This window comes from Molothrus aeneus, chromosome 5 (assembly GCF_037042795.1).
Source record: "Molothrus aeneus isolate 106 chromosome 5, BPBGC_Maene_1.0, whole genome shotgun sequence".
NCBI lineage: Eukaryota > Metazoa > Chordata > Aves > Passeriformes > Icteridae > Molothrus > Molothrus aeneus.
Window position 1 is genome coordinate 7,779,047 of NC_089650.1, and position 16,394 is coordinate 7,795,440.

Genomic DNA, 16,394 nt, shown 5'->3' on the forward strand with positions numbered 1-16,394 from the left:
TCCCCCACTCCCGGTTCCCCGGCCCGGATCCCGGTTCCCCCTCCCCTGGCTCACGTTCCCCGCCCGGATCGCGGTTCTCTGCCCGGCTCCCCTTCGCCCCACAATTCCCGGTTCCCGCCGGGGTCCTCCCGGTTCCCAGCTCCCTCAGGCCCTCCCTAGGTCCCCGTTTCCACCCCTACGCGGAGCTCCCAGTTCCTTTTGCCCCATCTCCCATTCCTCGGTCCCTCCTCAGCTCCCTTTGCTCCCCGTTCCCGGTTCCTGTGTCTCTGCGCCCCCACATCCTCAACCCCCATTTCCTGTTCCTCCCGTTTGCCTCCCGATTCCCGTTTCCCGCCGACTTCAGTTCCCTCCGGGGCCCACTTTCCACCCAATTACCGGGGCTACCTCTTTCCCTGTTCCCGCTCCCGTACCCGATTCCCCTTCCCCGTTCCTGGTTCCCGTTCCCTCACAGGGGGCGCCGGGCGGCCGGCAGGGGGCGCTGTGCGCCCGCGAACGCCTCATGCCTTCCCTCACGCCCTGCTCCGGCTGAGGGGGACACCCAGGCATTCCCCGCGTGTCCCCAGCCCTCGGGATGGACACCCAGGCATTCCCCGCGTGTCCCCAGCCCTCGGGATGGACACCCAGGCATTCCCCGCGTGTCCCCAGCCCTCGGGATGGACACCCAGGCATTCCCCGCGTTTCCCCAGCCCTCCGGAAGGACACCCAGGCATTCCCCGCGTTTCCCCAGCCCTCAGGACGGACACCCAGGCGTTCCCCGCCTGTCCCCAGCCCTCAGGACGGACACCCCGGCGTTCCCCGCGTGTCCCCAGCCCTCAGGAGGGACACCCCGGCGTTCCCGGTCCCGGGATGGACACGCCAGTGTTTCCAGCCCTCAGGGTATGTTTTTTTGCTCTTACATCAGCATGTGCTCAGCCAGAGGCGAGAGCCATGCTCAGCACGGCCCTGGCTCCTCGGGCATCACCTCTGCGAGCTGAGCAGAGGAGTTGATACTGCCGTGAGATGCAAGGTCGTGCTTAGCCACAAAAGTTGGGTGGGAGAAGTATTTTGAAAGCAGTTTCTATTCAGGGACTGGCTGTAGTGGAAACTGTTGGCATTCTCAGTGGAATATGTAGTGGAAAATTTAATAGCAGTGTTAAAAAGACAAGGTGATGGATGAAACCTTTCATGAAAATAAGTGCATTTATTTTAATTTTTGCCCTTCTCAGCATGTTTTCTTTCATCAGCTTCCAAATGCTGATATTGTTTGGTGCCTCTGAAATCAGCAAGTTTCAGGTATCTCTTTGAGTTTCTTCAGCTGAGTTAATCCCCACAGGCTTTTCCTGAGTTTCCAATGTGGTATCTTCAGAGTATCTTGGACGAACTGTGCTCTGAGTTTCTTCAGCTGAGTTAGTCCCCACAGGCTTTTCCTGAGTTGCCCATCTGGTATCTTCAGACTGTCTTGGATGACCTGTGCTCTGAGTTTCTTCAGCTGAGTTAATCTCCACATGCTTTTCCCGAGTTACCCATCTGATATCTTCACAGTATCTTGGACGAATTGTGCTCATAGCTGTGAAAAATAAGGATTTCAGAATTGAATTGAAAAACACGTTCTGAAGAAAGGAAGTTCCAGACGCTATGAGCCACTCTCGGGAAGTCTGGTAGCCGTAGGACAAACCATAGAGCACGATGAAGAAGGATGAGAGCACGGTTATGGTCAGAACCAGGCCCCAGGCCACAGGGACACACCACCACCACAGCAAGGGCTCGCTGTCCGGGATCTTGCGGAGCTGCCTGATGGTAGTGCTTAGTCTCCTCACTTTGGACAAGATGCTCCCTTCTAGGAAACTGGAACCTGACTTCTGGGGCGTTTTACCCACCTGAGGGGAGCTCACAGGTGTCGTCTCCTCCTGTGTGTCAATTACATTTGCATCTTTTTCAGATACTATGCAATTATTCCAGTACGTAGAATCTACCTTTGGGTACATCTTAGTCACAACAGGAGGAGGATCCTTCTGGGAATACTTAAATAAGACAATTATTAACATTTCCACAGGGAGGGTAAGCAAAGCACATTCAATTCCTACTGATATTGATCTCATATACCTCAGGTATATTGGAGCTTCGTCATCCTTTCCAGCATTAAAGAACATAATGTTAACAAGCAAGGTGAATAATAGTACTGCTAAAAATGTACACAACCTTTGGAACCTGGTGAAAGCCCCAGCGTTAACAGGAGCAAAAATTGAGAGCCACAGATGGTACTCTGTCAGTCTCCTGTTAAAATGAATAAGAAAATAGTCGATTTTGGGTAGAGGTGTCTGGGGGTCTGTGGCAGAAAATTTCAAGGCTCGTGAGGGATCATTCTTGTCAAGGGAAAGCCATTTTCTGCACAGAAAGAACCAGACCTTCCTGGTGGACATGTCCTCAACTTCAGCTCTGCTTAAGAACCAGGTTGGAGATGTGCCATCGTTATTGAGCCTGATCTTGAAGGAACTAATATCTCCCAATTTTTTCTTAGTAGTTATCAGAAAGCAATCAATGCTTCCCCGTTGGAAAGCTGGAGAAGGCTGGTGCCATAAACAACGGAATTTACTCCTGCCGTACTGGCCGATGAGCTGCAGGAAGACCTCTGCTTTGGTCCCAGCATTCCAGCGACTGCCTGTGTACAGAGTGACCAAAAAGCTCCCATCATCAGAGGCCTCATTGTCTGGCAGAACGATAATGTACTTGATCTCCCTCTCAGCCCTGTCTCTTCTTATAGCCCAGCAGCACAAAAGCAAGAAGATGATAAAAATACAGAGCACTGTTATGAGGGTCAGTGGGTTTTTAGGTATGTCTGCTATCAGGTTTCTCCCCAGATCTACTGTGTTGGGAAGAACTACTACTTTGGCTGCCAGGAACCTGATGCTGGGTGCTGGAAGGGCTGACACACTCCTGCGACGCCGCATGGAGACACAGATACAGTGCACCTTCTCCCAGTTGGTCAGGGGACCAATCACACATGTCTCTTTGCTCCACTCACTTTCAATCCCATTCAGAAATAGGCACTGGTCATTAAAAATGTAGATGCTCACCATTTTCTGGTTTGGGTACCTTAAGATATAGTGTGTCTTCAAGACAACAGTGATGTTCTGAGTGTCTGCACCACCTTTCTGCACTATGTCTACCAGCAGGGACTTTGGGAGACAGACTATATAGGGACCTTTAACGCTACAGTCATCAATGATTGTCTCATTCCCACTTGCAACTGTTTGCATGTTGTGAAAAGCAATAAATGAGGCCACGGGCTCAGCGCCAGTAAGATTGGTACCTGCAAATATCAGCACCTTGAAAGTAACTTTTAATTTTGTCATGATCTGGAAGTACATGCTCGTGGCAGTTTCATTGATCTCAAAATGAAATCCTCCAGTTGTGTAAGTTTGTGTTTTATCGGGTCCCATTACTAAATTAAAAGTAGCAACTCCACCTTTCCTGGCAAGAAAAGCGTCTGCTCTTTCAGGCATGAATGGAACTAGATCCCCATCAGTCTTAGTCTCTGCCATTTTAAACCCCATGACCATTGATATAATATCTGATGTGTAACCTAACCATGGGAAGGGGCTGTCATCAAATTCAAAAACGGCAGTAGAAAACACAGTGTCCGGCGCCACTCCTGAAACATTTCCTCTTCTCATTATTGGATAAAAACAATTGTGGCAGGTGTCTGTTTCAGGCAAATAATTTGTAATGTTCCAGGCTTCATTTTTCTTCAGAGTGATATTCCAGTGTCCTGTTTCTATTAGAGTTTCTATTTCTTCAGGGACTTTTCCCCAGAAAACTACCTCTGTTACACCTTCCATGATGGAGAAAACATGTTGAATTCCATTTGCACTGACATTCTTGAGATGCAGAAGATCAGCTCTTAGGACATTGGACAAGCATCTTAGTATTCCACTGGTCTGAATTTCTGCTCCCTCAGACCAATGGATCTGACTCCTCTGTCTCTTCAGAATTCCTGTTACTTCTGTCAGTTTCCCAATGGCAAGGTCTTGTGACCTAACATTCATTTTCTCAACTGACTCTGTGATTTCAGAAATAACAGCCACTACTTGGTTGATTTCCATGATGCTATTTACTGAAATATTCAAGGCTGCTTTAACCACAGTTTCCCGAAGGTGAGCCTGGGGGAGCTCGACAGTTGGTGTGGTTTTAACAGAGTTTAAGAGTGAGGCTGCAAGATAAATCAAATAACCAGCTCTAAGACGATCACCAATTTGCTGAGCAGATGTGGACACGCTTAAATGGCTTGCTGAATCCAGCAGGTCATGAAACACACGTACAAGGGATTGAGTTCTAAGTGGCCTCCTCACATAGGCACGTAAACTCACCTGGGTAAATGCCCTGAACGCATCACGGACTTGAACATGAATTGTCAAACGGTACCAACGAGAGGGCATTCCAAGTGGGAGAAAAGATGGAGGAGTTTTAGGCTCAGAACCAAAGTACAGAATTGTGCCAAATGTGTTTTCCACCACAGAACTTACTGTGGTAGTCTGGGGTATGTTGGAAGCTACTATCACTTTATATGTCAGAGGTAAATGGCTGTCAGAAAATCCTCTACACTTAACAACAAATTTTGTCTGAAAGGCAAACCCGTAGCGGGGTCTGATGTTACACCTGCCATCCTGAGGTGGAGTATTTACTGCAAAGGGTCTTCTGTAGGATGTGGACCTACCATCCCAGGTAGTTACGCTTAAGTGAAGTATGTAGGTTGGATATTGAGGCTTTATGAAAGTCATAGCATGTATAGACAGGTAAGCCCCAGACCTCCCCGTTGATGTTTTGGAAGCCCAATCAAAATCAATTTCATTAGAGGTGTCTGAAAAAAGGGACCAGTGATATAATGGCTTGTTGCTCGGTTTACAGTTTGAGCATTTTCCAGATAGGGCAAATCTCTCTGTTGGAATTAAACTGGTACCACAGTTTTCAAGGCATTTCACATCCAGAACGAGTGGAGGGCCAGGATCTATTTCTATAACTTGATCAGCATAAGCCATCCTTCTGCCCTTTTGAATCACCAGGCGAAAGTAGTATAAGGTGCTTCCTGGGAGGTATTCTGGTGGTATTGTTTGAATGGGACCTGAGGGTGTTATCCATCTCAAATCCTTCTGGAATGGATGGCATCTGTTTTTCCATTTGAATCTCATGGTTTTATAGTCTGCTAAGTCTTTAGTGCAGTACCAAGTAAATATCAATGGTCCTTCCTCTGAATCAGGATCAGAGGATGCAGAACCATCAAGAGTCCATCTATCAGAAAATTTCACTGTGCGGACAGAGCCTCCTGAGATATTTGCCACTAGATCAGCTCTCTCAATCTGAACATAAATCATATCATGGGCCTTGAGGACTATTGAGGTCCTAATTGGGACTACCTCAGCAGTGAAATAAAACAGATACAACCCATAATCTAAACTATTAGCGGGAACAGTTAAATGTATCATTCTTACGCCAAACATGCTCGAAGTGTTTACTGGCTTTGACCAGTCCGGCTCAGTTTTTGTGTCCACGGCAGGATAGACTTGCCATTGAGGCCTGATAGATATGCCGATGTCGCAGTCTACGTTCAACTTGACAAAGAGAAAAAATTCTAATGCCCTTTTCTTGTACAAGATAATGGATCTGGGAGTAGGTCTCTGAATCCAACACCTGAGTATCCTACAATTTTTTTGCTCACAAACCACTGGTGCTTCTATGGTTTTTGCAGTGCGGTTGTTGACCCTGACACTTAAAAGAGCCGGTGTAGGTGCACTGCTGGTGCAGTTCACTTTTGCCACAAACCCCGTGTATTTCTCTGCATCAAAGGGTAAAGCAGAGCGACGGACAAAACGCGCGGCATTTTTTACGTGGTCATTGTATGTGTATGTGCTACTCTGGACAATATGGTCTTTTTTTGTGCCAAAAAGCTGCAGATAGAAGGTCCACTCGCACTGAAGCATCGGATGTTGTGTAGGGATAAACCACACTAAATAACTAAAGTTCTGCAGAACAGAAGGACGGGCACTGCTGAAAACGTGGATGTCAAGGTCTCTTTCTGCCAGTGACCTAATCAAAGCCCTCTTCTGATTCATATAAAGGTACATTTTGAACTTGTACCACTGTAAGGCCAGAAACTCTATAGTGAGTAAGTAGGAGAGCTCCTTGTAGTGGTAGAACACAGTGTGTGTGTTGGGACAATCTGTGGAAAAAGTGCTGTTGTTGTCTTTAGATGTGTAAAATGTTCCCTGGTTGTACCTGAAAATGTAAGTGCTGCTCTTGGTCTTCCCTGGACAAAGGTTGACATGTATGGGAGCTTCTTTGCCAGCAGTTAAGCTCAAGGTACCATTGAGCAGGTGCAGTTCCCCCATCAATTCCTCAAACCTCTTTCCATCAACATGGAAATAAACACTGGCCACCACTATCTCATCCAGGCTCTGAGGTGTAGAAATGGCACAGAAGTTGCTTGGCAGTGTAAATGAACTGTAGGAGCAGAGCCAACCTCCGATAGCCTGTGTGTCTACCAGTCTGTAGGCAAGTGTACTCAGGGTAAGGGGCTGAAGCCACCAGGACAAGCTGAGGGGCTGCTGAGGAACACTAAGGAGCTTGGAGCTGACACTGAGAACATGCACCAAGTCAGGCTCCACCTTGAGAGAGAGGTTGAGGCTTATGTGAGGCATCTCCTCAACACTGACCGAAGCAACGTGGATCCCGGGGTGCCTGTAGCGCACAGTCAAGCGGTAGCTGTAGTAGGTGGCACAGGTCTGTTCCAGCTCAACTCTTGGATAGACAGCAGGTGATGTTGTGTCCTGGTGCTCACTGCTGGGAAGGAGAAGGCTCGAGGGGACACCTCCCCGGCTGCTGAAGCGGTACTGCCAGCCAGCACTCTTGAGGCGTGCACACCAGCCCAGCTCCACGGGCTGCCACGCTTGGATAACGCGTGTTTGCGGCCAAAGCACGAACAGCCGCATATCCTGCTCAGCGATCTCCACGCTCACGTTGCGGTGAAAGCACTCAGGTGCAGCGCAGGAGGCAGATGAGCACTGAACTGTAAGAAGGCTGGAAGCCCCGGCTGAGGGAGCTTCTGTCTGCAGTACCACCTGGCCTGACCAGCGTGAGATGTTCCTCAGAGAGGCCCCGTTCAGGTACCAGAGGCAGCAAGGTGGGGATGGTGGCTGCCCCACGTCCCCCTCTACCTCCAGCCCTGCTCCTGGGGCGGGCTGGTAATGCAGGGTCACGGTGCTGTTCCACAGGCACGACACCCTGTGCTCGTTGTCCTGCCGCTGGAAGACTTGGCCGTGAGGGCCCGGGCAGCTGACCCGCAGGGGTGACGGCTGGAGACGGACAGGAGACGCCGCCGAGCCCCGGCGGCAGCAGGCGAGCAGCTGCAGGAGGAGAAGGAGGAGCGCGGCCATCGCGGCCAGAGGGGACGGGGCGGAGGACGCGCGGCCTGCCGCGACTGCTCGTTGGGGTGGCCCAACGGCTGGAACAGCAGCCTGAGGGCACCAGAGCCTCCTCCGCAGGGCAGCTGGTGAGAACACTATTTAACCTCGGACACCGGGCCGGGCCGGAAGAAGGAGCAAAGATTTGGGGGCCAATAATCGCCACCGAACTGCGGCTGGCGTCCCTCAGCGACGGCGCGGGGACTCCGCGCGTACCCGGCACGCACCGCCCGCCGCTCGCGCCGCTGGCGGCCCCGCCCCCGCTCGCGTCGGAGCCGCGGAGTGCGAGATTGCAGCGGGACCATGGCTGCGCTGAGGGACTGCAAGGTGAGGGCAGGGCTGGGGGGCTGCGGGGGGACCATGGCTGCGCTGAGGGACTGCAAGGTGAGGGCAGGGCTGGGGGGCTGCGGGGGGACCATGGCTGCGCTGAGGGACTGCAAGGTGAGGGCAGGGCTGGGGGGCTGCGAGCGGCTGGCGGCGTGAGGGCGGACGGGGCTGCGGAGGGACGGCACCGCTGAGGCCCCGAGCCAGCACGGCTCGGTCCTGCCCGTCCCCTGTGCCCAGGGCCGGCGGGGGCCTCCGTGGGGTCCCGGGGACGCCGACGGGCTTTGGGGCTCTGGCGGGCGGGGAGCTGAGCCGGGCTCGCTGAGGCTGGAGCTCAACTTCATACACTCGGGTGGGTTTCGGAGGAGGGAAGCTGCTGTTGGGATCTGGAAAAGGGCATCTCCTTCACCCATATTTTCTGCCGGGGAAACAGACCCATATGTGAGCATTTCTGGGTCTTGTTCCCAGCCCAGGGGTCCCGCGGCACCCACCTGCCCCCTCCGTGGGCCTCAGAAGTGGGTCAGGCCTTTGATTAAATCAGCCTCGGGTCAAAGGGTGCAACCTGCGGGAGCTGCTTACTGATTAAGTAATTTGAGCGCTCTCTTTCTGACAAACTCCTTTTATGGTTGTGTTTTAGTTAATTAGGGCAGTGGCAGGTTAAAACAAAGTCTTGAAGATTGTGTGAGACAGGTGCGTGGTTGACAGAGCTTTGGGGATCTGTCACGCAAGGAGTTCAGTAGGTGCCAACTGCAGCCCACAGAGAGCACAATTCTTAGAGCCAGCTAAGATTCTAGCAGAGGAGAAAATACAAATAAACAGTCAGCAGATCTCATGACTGAACTCTAATCTTAGAGCAGGGGAAAGGGCAGGGCTTTGGTCTCACCAAGAAGCAGTGAGAAGAGCAAAAGCCATGACTCTCTAATACAAGAGGAAAGACTCTCTCCTGGAGTTAGAGGGAGGGCTGTGGGAGATCAGTATAAGAGAGCCCAAAGGGAGCCTCTGTGGGAAGGGGAACTGATGATCCTTACAGACTCTTGAAGCTGATTTTTGCCCACTCACACTCCCTCCTGGACTTCTTCAGTCACAGTCTGATAACTCACTAGAGAGAAGCCCCAGGACCTGAGTGTTCCAAGTAGTCTGGCCAGGACCCCTTATGTATGTCCTAGAGGACAAGGGGTGCTGCCTTTTCTGTGATCCCAGTAGTTCTTTAGCTCTCAGTTGGCAGTGACAGATTAGGTTTGGAGCACATCTTTTACATCTCTTAGGAGCCAGAAGCTGCTGTGGGATGGTTCCTCCCTGTAGCCCATTGTCCTGATGTGCTAGCAGTGGCACAGAGTAGTGGCATCCCTGATGTGACACAGTCTTGCTGCCATTCTCCTGTTGCCAGAGTGGGAGTTTCCACTGAGTCAGGTGGGCTGTAGCCATAGCAGGACAGAGGCTTTCCAGAGTGGCTGGAAATAGCACATACCTCAGCTAGATCAGCAGTGTCCTTAGAGATAGATGCAGGCTATCTCTACATTTTCCACTAACCTTTGTTCTGCTGGTTTGTTCTGGTGCTCACACACAGAATTTTCCATTCTTGTGAATCAGCATCAAGTCCCCTTAGAATGGGACATCATTTTCTGCTTGGCAAGCACCTCAGGCTGTTGTGTAAAACAGTAAAACAGGCAGTGATGCAGAGACCTGCTCCAAAGGAAGCTTGTTTTTGATGACTGATGCTGAGGGTGGCTCCTGGCCTACTTTGCTGGGCACCATGGAAGATAGCCAGTAAGTAGCAAGCCTAACCTTGCTACCTGCTTGGCTTTTCTCTTTATTCTTTTTCTGGGTGATAAATGACGTAGAGAATAAAAATTTTCAGCCCCCCTGAGGTTGCTGAATAGAGCTGAAAGACTAACTGGCAAAAAAAGATAAAGGGATATATATATAAAAGATAAAGGTTTATATAGGTATATATAAACCTATAAAGATATATTTATAAATAAATGTGTGTATATATATATATATATATATATATATATATATATATATATATAAAAGATAAAGGTTTAAAGGTATGCACACAGGATTATAAACATGGCTGGAACCAGTGGAGAAACAGATAACAAGGACTGCAGTGTTTTTTTGGCAAGTTACATAACTCAGAAACAACAGCACATGACCAAAGAAAAAGTTCAAGGAAAGGTCACCTTTAATATCAAAAGCATTCAGTGAATATGACCACCAGAGACCCCTTTTTATGACTCTCCAGGTCCAGAAAAGAACTTCCAACAGGAGGAAGATGCATGAAAATTCATTCTAGGAATTAATTCTGTGTATTAGATAAGAAGCATGTATTAATAAATATGTATGATTATGGTGGATAAAGAAAGACTTTGTTGCAAAGTCTCACCACACCCACAGAGCAAAGAGAGTGTGTCCTGTGCAGATAACAAATGCCTGCTTCCTAGTGCTTCAGATTGTGTTGGGAAGTTTATTCCAGCCAATTTCAGTATCGTGGATATAGTATGAATTGTAAAGAAAATGTGTAATTTTAGATTCAGGTCTAGTCTTTCAGGCGTGTAATTTGAAGACTCAGTTGCTTTAGCTGTTGGAATGTGAGCCTTTAATCCAATCACAGTGGGAAAGCTTTAGGATATATTAACAAAGTTGTCTTTGCCGGGTTACTTAAAAATTTTGACGGATTATTATAGCTAGGAAATGCTTTAAAGTGTAAAATGAGAAGAGCTGAATTCTTGCAGCATCAGGAAGGACTAAGCCCCCATTAGGAGAAGTCTGAATTAGCTTGCCCCAGGTCTGTTTTTATAATAGTTGTCCATCTTCCATATTCTGTGTACTGCATTAAAGTAATGCTGAAGTGATCGGGGCAGCTTCTCAAACGAACTCTGCTCATTTGCCAGCAGGCAGCCAGGAGATGTTGTGCCTCAGTCATGTTATGCTGCTAGAAACTGTGGCAGCCCAATTCTGTTTTGCTTTTTAGCTTTATCCATTTCCCATGTTCTTACTGTTGTTAGGCTTGTGTGTATAAATGTGTGATCCAAATTTTCAGTTGGTTAACTCCAGAGACTGAGTGGATTTGCTCTGCCAGGCTGTTTGGTCTGCAAGTTGATTCAGAAGAACATTATTGTTTGAAGAAGATTACAGATTTATAGATTATACGGTTTTATTTTACCATGTTTCTACTTCACACGAGGTGTGCCTGTAGCAGAGGAACTCACCAACAGCTCTAAAGAATTCAGAATGACAGGTGTGGGGCAACCCATTGAGATCTTCTGGTACACTTGGTAATTGTTGGCTTCTTTCGTCTCACTATTAGCTCCAACTAATTGAATGTTAATGTAACTGCAACTGAACAAAAGGTTTGTTTCTGCCTCACACTGTACTTCCAACTTTTCTTTTTAAAAGTGCACAGCTGATGAAAATACCAGAACAGCATCAATTTGAACATCTGTCAGTGTCAGGAAGATGAGGGTGTAAAAGGAGCACGTTTGTGTTTGTTTGTTGTGCAGGCCTGGCAGGATGCTGGACTTGTCCTGTCCACGACCAGCAATGAAGCCTGTAAGCTCTTTGATGCTGTGCTGACACAGGTATGACTGAAAATGGGATTCAAAGGGACTCGTGCATGGAACACTCTTTACTGTAGCTGATACTTAAATTTCTTATCAGCTGGGAGAGCCTCAAAATGAGGCCACCACAGGAGTTCAGCCTTTAACTGGCTGCAGCTTTTAGCAGAGGGCTGTACCAGATGCTGCAGCCGTGGTGAAAACCTCAGCCAGTGAGCTCATTCCACTTGATGCCAACACATCAGCCAAAAACCCTCTAGAAATCCAGAGTAATTGGTTCTGCTGGTGACTGAATGATATTAAACCCCAGTTTTTCTGGCTTTTTACTACACTAAACCTTCCAGAATGCAACATTTGTCTTTTAGTCATTTGCCTTGCTGTTGAATTTTAAGCGTCTGTGAGAACAAAAAGAAAAAATCCTCCTTATCATAGAGGATTTCTCCACCCTCTCTTGCTCTGCCTCTCTTGCAGTATGCAACTTGGACCAATAATGAGAGCCTTGGAGGTATTGAAGGATGTCTCTCCAAGCTAAAAGCAGCAGATCCAAACTTTAGTGAGTATAACCTTTGATTCTGAGCATTGGAAGTGCTGGGTTAATGCCTGTTGTCTTGGTATTTAACTGACTTGGTTTATTCAAGGGGAAGGTGATAATTTATAGAATTCTGTAAAACTTCCTCAAACTGTAGAGCAGGCAGAATGCTTTTGTGTGGTGGTTTTTTTTCTTTTCATTTCACATAATATTTGAGTGGCTGTCATGAAAACCTTCTGAGAACTTTATGCTTGGGAGACTTCCTAGACCCCTGTGTCCACAAGTCAGTTTTATTGAAAACGCTCAGCTCCTCTGGTGTTTTGTGGAGCTGAAGGCTCTGCCGTGAGCTCAGCTGGTGCTGTGCTGTTTCCTGCAGCAATGGGACATGTCATTGCCAATGGCTTGGAGCTGATTGGCACTGGCAGGACCGTGAGGCTCGACAGGGAGCTGGACAGCGCCGTGAGAGCCATGGTGGCACTTTCCGAGTCACAGCCACTGACAGAGCGGGAGAGGCTTCATGTGTCGGCGTTGGACGTGTTTGCCAGGGGGTGAGTCCTGTGTCACCCTGCTCGAGGGGCTGGCAAGAGTTCCTTTGTCTGCTGCAGGCAGAAGTGAAGGTTGGCACTAGTGGTGTGTCATGGTGGCTGACCTCTAGCAGAGGATCAAGGTGAGATGTCACAGATTGTCCCTGAGTTTCTCTCTTCACCCCAGGTGCCATGTCTAGCTGGTGAGCAGCACTGTAGGAAGTAAAGTGCTCTATTGCCATTCACTTCCTAGCGTTAAGCACTCCAAGTTTAAAATGTGCAACAGATCCATCAGTGGGGTTTAGAACTAGGAAATGAAGTATTTGGCTACAGTAGGGTCCAGACTCAGATGCACAGACAGAAAATTACAGACTTCTCTCTCTTGTCTCCCTATGTCAAAACCTATTTCCCCTGTAAAACAGGGAGGTAAGAGTGTCACACTGTGTGCTGTAGAGGCACACTCCTTCATTCCATATGATAAATCTGTATGAACAGCAGAACATATGGGCTAATGATTCACTTTCATTATTTGTTTGCCAAACAATTGAGCAAGCATGGATTTGCCTCACATCTCAGCAAAGGAAATGAGTAAGCTACTGAGGCCCTGCCACTGGGTTTGATTCCCAGAAAGGAGAGGGAAGGTGTCTTTTTACATACAAAGTTCCATTAATTATGGTGGGTCCCTCTAGGAACTATTCAGCCCTGGAGGAAAATTTTTAGATTTATGGTTTAAGCTTGTTTCATTTTCCTTGTGTGTTACAGTGATTTGGTGTAACCCAACACAATTTCTTTCATAAGATTTCTCAGAAGGTGCCAAATGAAGATAATCCTATTATTATCTTAGAAAAGACTAAAGAATTCCTTCAAGGAAGACAAGAAGTCATTTGGTGATGAATTTTCTATTTTTCAGCATAGTTTGAGTTCAGGACTAACAGTAGGGGCAGGCGTGTGTCCCCTTTTTCGGTGATGGAAATAATTTTTTTATTTCTAGCCAACTTCCAAAAGCTTGTGATCTATGGGAGCAGATTCTGCAGAGCCACCCCACTGATCTGCTAGCCCTCAAATTTTCCCATGACACTTATTTCTACCTGGGATATCAACGCCAGATGCGAGATTCTGTTGCCCGTGTTTATCCTTTCTGGACACGTGATGTTCCACTGAGCAGGTGAGTCATGCTTCACTTGGAAATTGCTCTTTACCTGGTGTGCAAGGACTATGTGGTTTTTAAAAGTTCAGGATCTTTTGGAAACAAGACATGTAGACAAAAATCAAGAGTCTAGAAATTATTCAAACTTGACTACGCATAGAACATGTATCCCTCTTGACACTGTTGGTGAGGGATTTTTCTTAAGTGAGCTGTGTCTCACTACTAACAAATATAGCACTTGGTGTGTAACACATAGGATAAAATCATGTCCTCACCCAGGGCAGTGGCAAAATTTCTTCATTTCTTCCAAAAAAATACTATTCATCTTGATCCACTAAATAAATCAGGTGCACATAACATCCCTATTTTTTTTTTTTTTTGGCTTAATGAGGATGATTTACAATCAGTTTTAAAGGGCCACTTCATGTAAAAGTACCTTCCTGTGGTTTTGTGGGCACTGGGGAAAATGTAGAAGATTGCCTTTGAGATGCTCAGATAGCTTTGGTGATAGCAGTGTCTCACTTCTAGTCTTTTAATTCTGCATCTTACAACTGTTTTGGAGATCAGCAGCTGGTTCTGTGTAGCTGGTGATTCCATCTCATCCAGAGATGGAAATGTCCATTCTGATGTGCATGTTGTCACTGTTTGCCATACTGGTGTCTCAGGGTCACTCATTTCCTCTGAGAATTAGCTTGGTAGTTCTGTATCCTGTGAGCTTGAACCTTGTTGTAAATTGCTCTGCAAGGACTTTTTGAGTTAAATGCTCTTTCTAATGTGTTTTTTTCAGTCCTGGACTAAGCCTTGTTATAAATGGATGATGTGTTCTTTTTCCCCCTTCTGTTAGCTATGTGAAGGGCTACTACTCTTTTGGACTCGTGGAAACAAACCTTTTTGACCGTGCTGAGAAGGTTGCCCATGAGGTAAACTGCCTGCTGTTGGTGCTGAAAGGCTTGAGAATTCTCAGACAGGGTGTTGGTTCCTGCCAGTTGTTAGTCAAAGCAGCAAAGAGATACAGCTCAGCATGGAAATGCTCACAGATCTTTGTGAGACTTGTTGATAACTCTTTTCACATCTCTGCCCCACCAAGGCGGTTTCACTGGACTGCATTGCCCTCACTTGCCTATGAGCATGCCCTGTCAGATGGGGTCAGAACATCCCTATAAAATCCATATATCAGCCCACCTGCTGCTTCCCACATGTATAATTGGCTGTTTGCTCCTATTAAAGAATGTTGGATTGTTTTGACGTAGTCTGCTCTCAACAATCAGTCCTGTTTGGCTTCCTGCTCCCTTTTTGTCCCCTAGATGCTTGTTCCTGGATTATTGAACAATTAGCTGTAACAATGTTCCTGGGGATCAGGATCAGCCAGCCTGTTTCCTTTCTATGAAGATAGTAATTACACTTGACTTTCTCCAGTCTTCAGGATTATCCCTGTCCTCCAGGAGTCTCAGACACAATTAATTTCTAATGGGTGTTCTTGGCAAAACTTCTGTTACATCAAATTGCTGAAAGTGAAAATAGAGACTAAACCCTAAAACTTAGCCTTTACTAACATGCCAAAAGCCTAATGGGAGTTGTTGGGCCAAGGAAGAGGAATTGGTTGAATACTCATAGCTGGCCATTTTTTGGAAAAGAAGTAGTTATCTGCAAGGCACTATATGATGGAATATATTGTGCCTGTGCCTGCAGTTCTTTCATTGATGCATGTCTGTGAAATAGATGTCATTTCACAGTCATCATCAAAGCCTGTGTTTTAAAGTGTTTTGCAGGTGTTCATCTCCCTGCAGCAGAAGTTGGGAAGTGAAGTCAGCCAAGAAACATTCTATTCCTTTTCTGTCCAAATCAGACTTCTGGGCTGTGGTTAGTTGGAGTGGTACAAAGATGTACTTAACATGCAGCAAGTAAAAAGTAGTCTCTTGTTTCTAGATAAGCAGTGATAAATGTCTGCATTTGCAAGTTTGTAAGGCTCATCGTGTTTTCCTGTTTTTCACTCACAGGCTTTGGCTATAAATCAGACAGATGCATGGTCTGTCCATACTATAGCTCATGTAAATGAAATGAAAGCTGAGGTGGAGAAAGGCTTAAAGTTCATGAAGGAAACAGAAAATAACTGGAAGGTAAATGTTTTTGTGGCATCTCTGAAGAAGCTATTTTTAGGTTTTCTTTAATTCCTGTAGCCAAGTTCTTGAGTCCTCTGCCTGCAGTTCCTCCCTATCTGCAGACCTGTTACAATCAATGCAGAGTTTGCATATTAGAGGAAATCCTACTCTGAGGTGCTGCTACTCTCCATGCAGCTTTTAAGCTAGAGGCAGGAAGAAGTGGCATGTTATGAGGCACATGACTGTCCCTATTTGTGATCTGTTGTGTGGTTATAAAAGTAAAGTGACCACTGATTCTTTCACAAGCTTTTGACTTAGGCTGATGTATGCACAGATAGTCAGTTGAAGGACCTGGCTAAATCTCCTCATGAGACCTAAGGTGAAATGGAAAATGGCACACTCAAATCAACTGTTTCAAAACACTGAAATACTTGTTTGCTTCTGGATGGGGAGGGGATTTTAAGAACAAAGAAAAGAGAAATTATGCTCTTACATATTTTCTAATGTACTAATTACTTTTTAGTGTGTCAGTTACCTTATATATCCAACATGTTTGATACCATCTTTCAGAGTATTGAACAGGTTAATTAGTCTGTTATGTGGTCCTTTTTTGTGAATCAAGTTTTATTTTGTGTTTGTTAGCATGTACCCAGTGATTAAGTTTGTTACATTCAGAGCTGAGAGCTGTGAGGTTTGCCTTTGCTAGAACCCACAAGAGTCTATTTTAGAGTCATCTGAGCTGACTGTCCCACCTCACACCAAGAGCAGGACTGTGTAG

At 46.9% G+C, this 16,394-nt stretch overlaps 2 protein-coding genes across 3 annotated transcripts in view; one reads left to right on the top strand and one right to left on the bottom strand.

Annotated features, from left to right (window-relative positions):
* Window positions 1-957: 957 nt before the first annotated feature.
* PKDREJ (polycystin family receptor for egg jelly) lies at window positions 958-7,406 on the bottom strand. The gene is given in 4 exon segments (XM_066549771.1): window positions 958-1,110; window positions 1,113-1,215; window positions 1,217-1,276; window positions 1,435-7,406. Coding segments are annotated over 4 exon segments (6,288 nt in total).
* A 265-nt stretch (window positions 7,407-7,671) lies between these two features.
* Window positions 7,672-16,394, top strand: part of TTC38 (tetratricopeptide repeat domain 38) — a 30,620-nt gene continuing 21,897 nt past the window's right edge. The window contains exons 1-7 of one of the 2 annotated variants that reach the window (XM_066549516.1): window positions 7,672-7,760; window positions 11,264-11,341; window positions 11,789-11,870; window positions 12,223-12,394; window positions 13,362-13,535; window positions 14,362-14,437; window positions 15,515-15,634. In XM_066549516.1, coding sequence (XP_066405613.1) covers window positions 7,737-7,760; window positions 11,264-11,341; window positions 11,789-11,870; window positions 12,223-12,394; window positions 13,362-13,535; window positions 14,362-14,437; window positions 15,515-15,634 — 726 coding nt within the window. In that variant the 5' untranslated portion in view covers window positions 7,672-7,736. Of the gene's footprint in view, window positions 7,761-7,844; window positions 7,875-11,263; window positions 11,342-11,788; window positions 11,871-12,222; window positions 12,395-13,361; window positions 13,536-14,361; window positions 14,438-15,514; window positions 15,635-16,394 lie in introns of those variants that run through there. The other variant, XM_066549515.1, reaches the window with a different exon arrangement.